The following is a 13,273-nucleotide window of genomic DNA, read 5'->3' as shown; positions in this document are numbered from 1 at the left end:
ATATCTGCTCCTGTTCTTTCTCCATGTTTTATCCAGAGAATATTTTAATTTGAGTTCTATGTGAAATGAGCCAGCATAGCTCAGAAGCAAGAGGTGGCTCTGGCAGGTGAGTGTGGATGAAGACTTCACGTAACGTTGGCATGTAATGTTATGGTTTAAAGGAGCCAGTAATGGTTGACGTATGTATGAGGAGATTGGGGGCAGGGACGAGCGAGGGAAGGTGAACATAAGAACATAAGAACATAAGAATTAGGAACAGGAGTCGTCTCTGTACCCCCTCCAAGGCTAGTATATCCTTCCTTAAGTAAGGTGACCAAAACTGCACACAGTACTCCAGGTGCGGCCTCACCAATACCCTGTACAGTTGCAGCAGGACCTTCCTGCTTTTGAACTCCATCCCTCTCGCAATGAAGGCGAACATTCCATTCGCCTTCCTAATTACCTGCTGCATCTGCAAACTAACTTTTTGGGATTCATGCACAAGGACTTCCGCTCTTACATCCGGTCCAGGATATCCTTGGAGATGGAGCACGCGGTGTCCACCGGTACGCTCGCGGCCTTCCGCGAGAGGTGGGCACCGGAGGGACTGGAGTGCATCATCACGCCCAGCAACCAAATTTTAATTTGATTTTACGTTTTAAAGTTTAATTTGTTTTAATTGCCGGTGCTTTTAGTGTCCCCCTCCCCTTTTATAGGGGGCACTGAAAAAAATTTGATTTTAGCGCCCCAAAAAAAAACCAAAAAAAAAGGAAAAAAAAAAAAGGGGCCTTGAAAATGTCAGCTGTGTCACCCAGGCGGGTGGCATGGTTTTAATGTTTATGTTTATTTTCAGGTAAACTCAAAAGAGTTTCATGCACAAGGACTTCCGCTCTTACATCCGGTCCAGGATGTCCTTGGAGATGGAGCACGCGGTGTCCACCGGTACGCTCGCGGCCTTCCGTGAGAGGTGGGCACCGGAGGGACTGGAGTGCATCATCATGCCCGGCAACCAAATTTTAATTTGATTTTACGTTTTAAAGTTTAATTTGTTTTAAATGCCGGTGCTTTTAGTGTCCCCCTCCCCTTTTATAGGGGGCACTTGGAAAAATGTGATTTTAGCGCCCAAAAAAAAAACCAAAAAAAAAGAAAAACACAAAAAAAAACCACAAAAAAGGAAAAAAAAAAGGGCCTTGTAAATGTCTGCTGTGTCATCCAGGACGGGTGGCACGGTTTAATGTTTTTTGTTTTACAGATAAACTCAAAAAGAGTTTCATGCACAAGGACCCCCAGGTCCCTCTGCACCGCAGCATGTTGTCATTTCTCCCCATTCAAATAATATTCCCTTTTACTGTTTTTTTTCCCCCCCAAGGTGGATGACCTCACATTTTCCGACATTGTATTCCATCTGCCAAACATTAGCCCATTCGCTTAACCTATCTAAATCTCTTTGCAGCCTCTCTGTGTCCTCCACACAACCAGCTTTCCCACTAATCTTTGTGTCATCTGCAAATTTTGTTACACTACACTCTGTCCCCTCTTCTAGGTCATCTATGTATATTGTAAACAGTTGTGGTCCCAGCACCGATCCCTGTGGCACACCTCTAACCACCGATTTCCAACCCGAAAAGGACCCATTTATCCCGACTCTCTGCTTTCTGTTAGCCAGCCAATTCTCGATCCATGCTAATACATTTCCTCTGACTCTGCGTACCTTTATCTTCTGCAGTAATCTTTTGTGTGGCACCTTATCGAATGCCTTTTGAAAATCTAAATACACCACACCCATCGGTACACCTCTATCCACCATGCTCGTTATATCCTCAAAGAATTCCAGTAAATTAGTTAAACATGATTTCCCCTTCATGAATCCATGTTGCGTCTGCTTGATTGCACTATTCCTATCTAGATGTCCCGCTATTTCTTCCTTAATGATAGTTTCAAGCATTTTCCCCACTACAGATGTTAAACTAACCGGCCTATAGTTACCTGCCTTTTGTCTGCCCCCTTTTTTAAACAGAGGCGTTACATTAGCTGCTTTGCAATCCGCTGGTACCTCCCCAGAGTCCAGAGAATTTTGGTAGATTATAACGAATGCATCTGCTATAACTTCCGCCATCTCTTTTAATACCCTGGGATGCATTTCATCAGGACCAGGGGACTTGTCTACCTTCAGTCCCATTAGCCTGTCCAGCACTACCCCCCTAGTGATAGTGATTGTCTCAAGGTCCTCCCTTCCCACATTCCTGTGGCCTGCAAATTTTGGCATGGTTTTTGTGTCTTCCACTGTGAAGACCGAAGCAAAATAATTGTTTAAGGTCTCAGCCATTTCCACATTTCCCTTTATTAAATCCCCCTTCTCATCTTTAAGGGATCAACATTTACTTTAGTCACTCTCTTCCTTTTTATATATCGGTAAAAGCTTTTACTATCTGTTTTTATGTTTTGCGCAAGTTTACTTTCGTAATCTATCTTTCCTTTATTTATTGCTTTCTTAGTCATTCTTTGCTGTTGTTTAAAATTTTCCCAATCTTCTAGTTTCCCACTAACCTTAGCCACTTTATACACATTGGTTTTTAATTTGATACTCTCCTTTATTTCCTTGGTTATCCACGGCTGGTTATCCCTTCTCTTACCGCCCTTCTATTTCACTGGAATATATTTTTGTTGAGCACTATGAAAGAGCTCCTTAAAAGTCCTCCATTGTTCCTCAATTGTGCCACTGTTTAGTCTGTGTTCCCAGTCTACTTTAGCTCACTCTGCCCTCATCCCACTGTAGTCCCCTTTGTTTAAGCATAATACGCTCGTTTGAGACACTACTTCCTCACCCTCAATCTGTATTGCAAATTCAACCATACTGTGATCACTCATTCCGAGAGGATCTTTTACGAGGAGATCGTTTATTATTCCTTTCTCATTACACAGGACCAGATCTGAGATAGCTTGCTCCCTTGTAGGTTCTGTAACATACTGTTCTAAGAAACAATCCCGTATGCATTCTATGAATTCCTCCTCCAGGCTACCCTGTGCAATTTGATTTGACCAATCGATATGTAGGTTAAAATCCCCCATGATTACTGCCGTTCCTTTTTCACATGCCTCCATTATTCCCTTGATTATTGTCCGCCCCACCGTGAAGTTATTATTTGGGGGCCTATAAACTACGCTCACCAGTGACTTTTTCCCCTTACTATCTCTAACCTCCACCCACAATGATTCAACATTTTGTTCATTAGAGCCAATATCATCTCTCACAACTGCCCTGATATCATTATTTATTAACAGAGCTACCCCACCTCTTTTCCCTTCTTGTCTATCCTTCCGAATTGTCAGATACCCCTGTATGTTTAATTCCCAGTCTTGGCCACCCTGCAACCACGTTTCTGTAATGGCCACCAAATCATACCCATTTGTAATGATTTGTGCCATCAACTCATTTACTTATTTTCGAATGCTGCGTGCGTTTAGGTAGAGTGTTTTAATACTAGTTTTTAAACCATGATTTTTAGTTTTGACCCCTCCTGCAGCCCCTTCCTATCACCTTGTGGTTTACACTTACCCCAGTGCTACTCTGCTCTGTTGCCTCCTGCCTTTTGCATTCTTTCTTGGGGTCCTGTTCATCTGCGCTCTCACCCACTCTAACTAGCTCAGAGTCCTCTCGTGGGTTCCGAATACTCCTCGCATTGAGGCACCGAGCTTTCAGGCTTGCCTTTTTATTACACTTTGACCCTTTAGAATTTTTCTGTACATTGGCCCTTTTTGTTTTTTGCCTTGGGTTTCTTTACCCTCCACTTTTACTCATCTCCTTTCTGTCTTTTGTTTCTGTCTCCATTTTGTTTTCCTCTGTCTCCCTGCATTGGTTCCCATCCCCCTGCCATATTAGTTTAACTCCTCCCCAACAGCACTAGCAAACACTCCCCTGAGGACATTGGTTCTGGTCCTGCCCAGGTGCAGACCGTCCGGTTTGTACTGGTCCCACCTCCCCCAGAACCGGTTCCAATGCCCCAGGAATTTGAATCCGTCCCTGCTGCACCACTGCTCAAGCCACGTATTCATCTGCGCTATCCTGCGATTTCTACTCTGACTAGCACGTGGCACTGGTAGCAATCCCGAGATTACTACTTTTGAGGTCCTACTTTTTAATTTCGCTCCTAGCTCCTTAAATTCGTCTCGTAGGACCTCATCCCTTTTTTTAAACCTATGTCGTTGGTACCAATGTGCACCACGACAACTGGTTGTTCTCCCTCCCTTTTCAGAATGTCCTGCACCCGCTCCGAGACATCCTTGACCCTTGCACCAGGGAGGCAACATACCATCCTGGAGTCTCAGTTGCGGCCGCAGAAATGCCTATCAATTCCCCTCACAATTGAATCCTCTATCACTATCGCTCTTCCACTCTTTTTCCTGCCCTTCTGTGGTGCCATGAACTTGGCTGCTGCTGCCCTCCCCTGATGAGTCATCTCCCTCAACAGTACTCAAAGCGGTGTATCTGTTTTGCAGGGGGATGACCGCAGGGGACCCCTGCACTACCTTCCGTGCACTGCTCTTCCTGCTGGTCTTCCATTCCCTATCTGGCTGTGGACCCTTTACCTGCGGTAAGACCAACTCGCTACACGTGCTACTCAGGTCATTCTCAGCATCGTGGATGCTCCAGAGTGAATTCACCCTCAGCTCCAAATCCGCAATGTGGTCCGTCAGGAGCTGGAGGCGGATACACTTCCCACACACGTAGTCGTCAGGGACACCGAAAGTGAGTTCCCTCATGGTACAGGAGCATATCACGTGACCGAGCTTTCCTGCCATGACTTAACCCTTAGATTAACTTAAATTGGCGATAACAATGTTAACAGGTTACTTACTGATATAAAAAAGAAAAAGATGGTGTTGGTGGGGGGTTGCGGGTCTGCTTTGGAGCCGGACTGTTAAAAATAACGAAACCCAGAGCTAAGAGAATGACGGAAGAGAGTGCAGAGCAAAGGTCTCGAGGGATTAGAAGGGCAAGCGTATGAAATTACAACATGCTTCAGCTATGCACCTGTCCCAGTTTGTTTTCCACAGACACTTCTCTTCATGATTGGCTGATTACATTGTGGCTTGAGTTCCACCATGTTCGGGTCAATATGAGGCTTTTTCTTTTATTTTATCACCAGCACGTAAATATGGCATTACTGCCTACTGATCGGCAGTTAGCTTCCATTTTCACTGATCAACGGTCTTTCGGGCCACTATAAACCTAAAACAAAATGGAAGGAGGCATAATGCTGGGCCCAAGTCAGGTAAGTACTTAAAAAATGGGCAGTTTTGATCGGAGCGATAACAGGCGGCAGTGGGCATTAAAAAATACTTTTTTTTGGAAATTAGCTCCGGGGGGTGAATTTTGGGCTCATTTCTGGGCGGTCAATTTGCAGCAATGTTGGTAGTAATTGTAGGCTGAAATTACCGCCGGCGATAACTGGGAGGTGAAACGGACGGTATGGGCCGTAATTTACATTTTTGGCCAAAACGGACGGTAACTGGGCGTTAACTGGACGATCCTAGGTGACATTCTAGCCCAGAATGCCTTACCCAATCAGTGGTAGAAGCAAAACCTAAATTAACTTTTAAAAAGAAAAAGGCAGAGAAATGGGACTAAGTGGATAGATCTTTCAGTGAGTTGCCATAGGCACAGTGGCCCAAATGGTGGTCTTCTATGTTGCTAAATTCTATTTTATTATTCTAGGATTATAATCCAGTGCAGTTCCACAGGACAGTTCAAAGGTGAAAGTGGCTTGAATTTTTCATACATTCATTGATAAAATAGTAAAAGGAAATCTCCAAATTAAATTCAATTTAATTTTAGCATTGGTTTCAGCCACAATATGTGAACATATAAAATAATCAATAATCATACAACTGCTGTTTTAATATATTTTGGCTAGATTTTTTTATACTTAAAAGAAGGGACCTTACTTACAAATTGTGTTATGGTTTGTGTGAACTCCCTGGATTACTGTTTTTCTGAGAATAATGTCTGCATCTGAACCCAATTTAAGTAACTGTGAAGAAAACAAAACACTTAATACAGAAACAATTTTAAACAAATTCTTAATGCATTTAATCAAGCTAACAATACTATCAATGTAAAACAATCAGACCGCTGACCAATGATATACATGTAGATCTAGATATATTAGATGCGTTATTACTTCCATCTATTCAGTAAATGGAAGTGCATTCTTAAGTATCCTAACTCGCACCAAGACCCGTTCACCCATCATCCCTGTACTCGCTGACCTACAATGGCTCCCAGTGAAGCAACGCCTTGATTTAACAATTCTCATCCTCGTTTTTAAATCACTGAATGGCCTTGCTCCTCCCCCCATCTCTGTAATCTCCTCCAGCCCTACAACCCTCCGAGATATCTGTACTCCTCCAATTCCACCTCTTGAGCATCCCTAATTTTAATTGCTCCACCACTGGTGGCTGTGCCTTCAGCTGCCAAGGCCTAAGCTCTGGAATTCCCTTCCTAAAGTGCTCCATCTCTCTACCTCTCTTTCCTCCTTTAGGATGCTCCTTAAAACCTACCTCTTTGGCCATGTTTTTGGTCACCTGTCTTCATATTTCCTTACATGACTCAATGTCAAATTTTGTTTGATAATGCTCCTGTCAAGCGCCTTGGGACGTTTTACTATGTTAAAGGCGCTATATAAATATAAGTTGCTGTTATATAACCAATTTCACACAATTTTATAAAGCATATTTAAAATGTTGTGCGGCATAGTATAAGAAAGCACTTTGCCATGATAATACAGTTTAATGTTTCTGTTCAATGAAGTAGGATCAACATTTACACTGGGTTAGGTTCTAGTAGACAGGTGAATGGTAAACATACCTGTTTCAACAACAAGAATGTTTCAACAGAAGAATGCACTACAAAATTGTATGAAAGACATGGAAGTATTAGGAAGACAGGTGTAGGATCAAGGAGGAGTGGGAGAGGGGTATGTGAGTATGACAGCACAGATGGAGTGGGGGGGGGGGGGGGAAGAAAAAGGGGACCCAGAATATGAGAGCACTGCTAGGGTATGCCCAGAGTGCCAGGGCAGTAGGCTGGACTTGGTGTGGCAGCACTGGGATGGTAGTGACAGGGCATGGGAGCACTGGCGTATTGGAAGAGGATTGTGAAGTACTACTGTCAAAATTATAATGTTTGGGATTATCTTGGAGAGAGGGTCAGTAGTGGGAGGTATGCATGGGTGCTTCATGCAGGTAGGGTGCAAAGAGAGGCAACAGAAGTGAGCAAGGAATTTCTTAAAATGGTTTCCCCAACAGTGACGAATAAAAATTATCTGCTGAATCACAATTTTACTGCACAGGAGAAGGCCGTTCAGTCCGCACCAGTTCTCAAAGGAGCTATCCACTTAGAATAATACAGCACAGAAGGAAGCCATTCAGTCCATCATGCCTATACTGGTTTTTTTTGAAAGAGCTATACAATTAGTCCCATTCTCCTGCTCTTTCCCCATAGCCTTGCAAATTTTTCCTTTTCAAGTATTTATCCAATTTCCTTTTGAAAGTTATTATTGAATCTGTTTCCATCACCCTTTCAGGCAGTGCATTCCAGATCATAACTCAGTGTGTGAAAAAAAAAATCTCTTCATCTCAACTCTGGCTTTTTTTGGTAATTATCTTAAATCTGTGTCCTCTGGTTATTGACCCTTCTGCCAGTGGAGACAGTTTCTCCCTATCTACTCTGTCAAAATCCCTCATGGTTTTGAGCACCTCTATAAAATCTCCCCTTAACCATCTCTGCTTCAAGGAGAACATTCCCAGCTTCTCCAGTCTCCGCATAACAGAAGTCTCATCTCTGGTACCAGTCTACTAAATCTCTTCTGTACCCTCTCCAAGACCATGACATCCTTCATCCCATTCCTCTGCCCTTCCCTATTCCTTTTATTTGTTTAATTTTGAACTATTTATCCAATTATGTTTTAATACCTATTATTGATGTCTCAACAATCCTCTGCAAAAAATAGAATTCTCGTGATCTCTCCCATCTTTCTTGAATTTTAATAAATGTGTAACTTCTAGTTTGTCTCACTGACCAGTGGAAATAGATTTCCTGATTTCGCCCAATACCGGCTATTTTTAATTTTCACATTTCTAAGAGTATTAATTTTATCTTGTATTTTGTCTTCTAGAAGGTCACCCATTGCCAATGTTAGGATGATTGTAAAATCTGACCATAACACAAGGTTTCTCTACATGTTGTAAATAATTACTACTGACACTGCATCAATGCAGCTGTTAATACCAATAACAGAACTTGATCATTAGTCACCTTGGTCTTTTTAAAATTAAAATTACACCCCCCCTCCAAATATATGTAGGAATAACCCAGACATATCCTTGCGCAATTAGTCACTGAGCTCGTGATAAACAGCCTTTAGTCGGAGGAATACTTGTTCGGAGAAGAATGGCTACTTGTAAAGATTGTCACACTGAACAGACCTCAGCTACTTGCTCTGGAGAGGGCTCAGTAAGGTTGTTCCGGAATTCAGAATTAATCTTCTGTCTTGCAGCTAAACAGAACGACACAAAGTTAGTTTGGGTATACAGGTAGTACCAAATTCTAAACACAAGTATTCATAAATTCAAGTCTAATGTATTAAAATGATGATCCAGGACTGAATAATTCATTCATGGTCCCAAGAAACATCACACAAGCTTTCTAAATATTAAATATCCTTTAACGACAAAGCTCAGTATTACCAAACATAATGAAAAGAACACATGGATCAGGAAATTCTAATTTAACAAGATTGTGAACAAAATATAATGACATTTACTATCATAATAAGGTCGACCTTCCTTCTCCCAAGTGTATAATGGAAATTGATACACGATTCAGATTCCCTCAGTTTTGACCTTATGCACACAATGATGCAATACCCTTAACAAGAGAATGAAGACAAACACAATACAAATCTTCCTTGGGTCGAAGAGATTAATTTGAGTTCATCAGAAGGAGGTTGGTATTGGTAAACTGCAATAAGGCACTGTCCTGTGCAAGATTTCATCCTGGGAAATTTCTGGGAGATAACAAGACGGCAGATAATTGAAGCACGGATAAGAGGTCACTGTAGTTAGATGTGGGTTGCTTGTATAGGTACAGTGTATGTACAGTTCAAAAGCACATTGAGCATGAGGAAAACTATTACTACTGTGGTGTCAAAAAGAGTAAAATAACACAAAATGGTACGTGTGAATATTCAGCTTTATTTTCCTTTGCTCAGTGGGTTGGACATTTTCCCCTCCAAAATTTTAAAAATACATTGGATTTAGATCTTTGAATCTTACAAGCTGTTGTCAGATTAGATGGCTCCTTGTGACCTGCTAAACACCAGTATGCAAAATTAATTAGCTCCATATTGATTATAAGGCCCTGTTACCCACATGACACAAATTTAAAATGAATTATGTGCCAAATTAAAATGATAATCAGAAGGGGAAGGGTGGATTAAGAATTCCTTCTGTGATGTTTTTACTATAGCTCTATTTTTGATTTAAACTGTAATTGGATTCTGTTCATTAACTGTTGTTTGTTAAGTAGAAACAGAGAATAAATATTTCCAGATGCAGCAATTTCATGACCTCTACCCTCCCCCAGTACACTGGCAGGCATGAAAATTACAGATATGTATAAAGCATGTTTAAGGGGCCACTGATCTCCAGTTGAGCATCACTCTCCTGGGAATCCAGCTTAAAATAAAAATGTCTATAACTGCACATAGACTGTCACATTCAAAACTATCAAGAGCTCAAAATATTGGCTCAGAGCTTGACCAAGCCCCCAACTCGGTTAAATTTTCAGTTAAGTTTGGAGTAACTGCACATAGACTGTCACATTCAAAACTATCAAGAGCTCAAAATATTGGCTCAGAGCTTGACCAAGCCCCCAACTCGGTTAAATTTTCAGTTAAGTTTGGAGTAACTGACGTTCTCTCAGTAGAAGTGAAATGTTTGCCTTTGATGGGCTGGATTTTAGGTTTTTCTGTTTTGGGGGCGAAAACGGAAGCGGGGTGGGAAGGTTACTGGCTAGGAATAGGTTGCGCTTTAGTAAGGAAGTTTGGGCATCTGGGCCCTGCGCCAGGGTGTGCAGTGCGAAGGGAGGTGTTGTACAACTTTCGAGGCGCAAAAATTGGAAACTCTGGAACTAAAGTGCCGGGTTGTGTGTGCTCCGAGGGAGGCCTTGGGAGGGCGGGGGTGTGGTTAAAAAACCTTCCCAAAACATTGCCCACGCCACAACACAAATCGTTAAAAAAAATTTAAAGAACAAACACTCGCACTTACCTTCGCAGCACTTTACCTTTATCACCACCGCCGGCATGGCCAAACTGCTCTGGTTTCCCAGATGGTCATTGCGAGGCGCGATTCCAGGCGCATGGGTCGGGTTTGACTTAAAACTCGGACGGTGTCGCAACGACAGGCGTTGCACACCCGCGCAGCTCTTCCCAAGCGCCGCTGCAAAACCTGACTCGAGGATCGTGACCGGACGCAGACCTCACCGCCCCATTTCACACCGTGAAACCCGGAGCGCAAAGTACCAGAAAATCCAGCCCCATATCTGTGAACTATGAGATATTTTTCTGAAAGGGTCATCCAAATCAAGTTTTTGCAGAAGTCAAAGTTTGACAGAGTAAAGAACTAGATTGATTTGCACCAATTCACAACTGAAACTCAGAGACTGAACAAAGAGCATTGACAATACAGTTAAACCCAGAATTAGTAAGTAGCTTGTAAAGTTTTGTTTAAGATTTTGTTTGTTGTCATACTGCAGGAATGGTCCACCTTTTAAAATTTGAACTCCAAAAAATGGTATGCCAACAAAAGTACCCTGCAACTTTAAATATAGTCTACTGAAGAAATTTTTAACCGAGCAAAATGTAACTTTTAATTTGTTGTTTCAGTTATTTACTTGCATGCTAGACTGTGCTCTCTCTTTTCCCATATCCCTTCCCTCTCACAATCCCTCATGCATTACTCGCCATTGCCTCTTTGTCCCATTCCTTCATGCCTCATTCCTTTGCTCCACGATTCTCTAATTCACTCAGTCTTCTATCCCTTACATTTTATATCTCTCCCGCTCACTCCGTCATTCCTCCTTGCCTTCTTTCCCTTTCTTATTTTTACAGTTACTGCAACCAGCTCACCTTAATAAATCCAAACACTGCCGACAAGCCAGGTAATAGTACCTGGCATCTTTTTTGCTGTGGACGCCAGTAGTGCAAATGATTTGTGCTTATGGCAGTATTGTGTTTTTGAGGGGCAAGAATTCTAGCAATTAAGGAATTGACACTACAGCTGTCAAGAACTATTGGAATTTCATCTCTGAATCATGCTTTGTTTTCCATTGAAATGCAAAACCATACAATTTTTAGTGTCTAATGCAACAACTCCGTACTCCGTAGACCAAAACATCTCCTTGTTCACAGCCATTTGTTACGGGAATAGATATTGATTGGAAAGTCCCATTTTTCTAAAAATGTTTCTAATTTCCCCAAAACACAGACCCAACACAGTAGGTGCAGTTTACAAAGTTGGTCTGTTGCAATTCCATGCTCCCACTCAAAAACAGAACTTTTCTATCAAAGGCTATTCCAGATATTTGAAGAAACGTAGGCATCTCAACTTGAAGACTGAAATGTGGCTTCCATTGTGAAAGATTCACCATCTACAATATTTTATAAAGCTATTCTTATCTCAGTGTCAGCTGAACACGGTTGGGAGCACTCACGCCCAAGTCAGAAAGTTATGAGCTAAATCCTCAATATAGAATTATACATATAATCTCGGCGGACAACTCCTGATTGTTTTCCAGTGCCAGGAAGTGCATAAACGTGGCTATGAGGTGAGGATAAGATCTGGCTTGGCTGTGGCATCGCCCATAACCAAATAATTTGCTGACACTGCAGAGACAACACACACACACACACACACACACACACACACACACACACACACACAAGTATGGTCATTTGGCTGAAGTGCCAAATGATTGCTTTTCCCCTTGAAGCCGTAACCCAGCACAAGTCAGACTCAGCGGCTTCAAGAATTGGGTGAGAAGAGTAGGGAAATGTACATTTTGGTGAAAAGGTTCAGTGTCAGTCATATTTTTCAACCTTTAGCAGGTTGGATCTCAGAAGATTAACTCAGTAAGGCTATCTCTAGAAGAATGAGGGGTGATCTCAGTGAAATAAAACACATTTCTTACAGGGCTTGACAGGGTAGACAGAGGGAGGTTGTTTTCCCTGGCTGGGGAGTCTAGAATCAAGGGTCACAGTCTCAGAATAAGGGGTTGGCCATTTAGGACAGATGAGGAGAAATTTCTTCACTCAGAGGGTGGTGAATCTTTGGAATTCTCTACCCCAGAAAGCTGTGGAGGCTCAGTCGTTGAGTATATTCAAGACAGAGATCAATAGATTTTTGGATATTAAGGGAATCGAGAGATATGGGGATAGTGCAGGAAAGTGGAGTTGAGGTAGATCACTAACTGGCGTGGAACACTGTACCCCAGTGACCATGTATTAGTGGTAGGAAGAAAGGGGGGAGGGGAGAAGGGGGGGAAGAGGGGGAGAAGGGGGGGGGAGAAGGGGAGAAGGGGGGAGAGGGGGAGAAGGGGGAAGAGAGGGGAGGAGGGGAGAAGGGGGTGAGAGGGGAGGGAGAAGGGGGTGAGAGGGGAGAAGGGGGAGGGAGGGGAAGAAGAGGGGGAGGAGGGGAGAAGGGGGAAGGGGGAGAAGGGGGGAGAAGGGGGGAGAAGGGGGAGAAGGGGGAGAGGGGAAGGGGGAGAAGGGGGGAGGAGAGGGGGAGAGGGGAGAAGGGAGAGGGGGAGAAGGGGGAGAAGGGGAGGGAGAAGGGGGAGAAGGGGGAGAGGGGAGAAGGGGGAGAAGGGGGAGAAGGGGGAGAAGGGGGGAGAAGGAGGGAGAGGGGAGGAAGGAGGAAGAAGGGAGAGAAGGGGGGAGAAGGGGAGGGAGGGGAGGAAGGAGGAGGAAGGAGAGAGGAAGTAGGGAGGGAAGGAGGAGGAGGGAGGAAGGAGAGAGGAAGGAAGGAGGGAAGGAGAGGAGGAGGAGGGAGAGGGGAGGAGGGAGGGAGGGAAGGAGAGAGGGAAGGAAGAGAGGGAGGAAGGAGAGAGGGAAGGAGGGAGGGAAGGGAGGGAGAGAGGGAGGGGAAGGGAGAGGAGGGAAGGAGAGGGAGGGAAGAGGAGGGAGAGGGAAGGAGAGAAGGAGGGAAGGAGGGAAGGAGAGGGAGGAGGGGAAGG

The 13,273-nt window shown here is 43.4% G+C and overlaps 1 protein-coding gene across 3 annotated transcripts in view; it reads right to left on the bottom strand.

Annotated features, from left to right (window-relative positions):
- lyrm7 (LYR motif containing 7) overlaps positions 1–13,273 on the bottom strand; it is a 37,439-nt gene that overhangs the window by 17,024 nt on the left and 7,142 nt on the right. For 2 of the 3 annotated variants that reach the window (XR_011593403.1, XM_070881662.1), the window contains exons 3-4: positions 8,467–8,537; positions 5,930–6,011 (exon numbers count right to left, since the gene is read on the bottom strand). Coding sequence is in view for 2 of the 3 variants with exons in the window: in XM_070881662.1 (XP_070737763.1) it covers positions 5,930–6,011; positions 8,467–8,537 (153 nt within the window). In the remaining variant the exon portion in view is untranslated. Of the gene's footprint in view, positions 1–5,929; positions 6,012–8,466; positions 8,538–10,308; positions 10,582–13,273 lie in introns of those variants that run through there. The other variant, XM_070881672.1, reaches the window with a different exon arrangement.

This window comes from Pristiophorus japonicus, chromosome 1 (genome assembly GCF_044704955.1).
Source record: "Pristiophorus japonicus isolate sPriJap1 chromosome 1, sPriJap1.hap1, whole genome shotgun sequence".
Classification (NCBI taxonomy): domain Eukaryota; kingdom Metazoa; phylum Chordata; class Chondrichthyes; family Pristiophoridae; genus Pristiophorus; species Pristiophorus japonicus.
The sequence above is the reverse complement of the archived record's forward strand: the minus strand, read 5'-3'. Positions and strand labels throughout refer to the sequence as shown.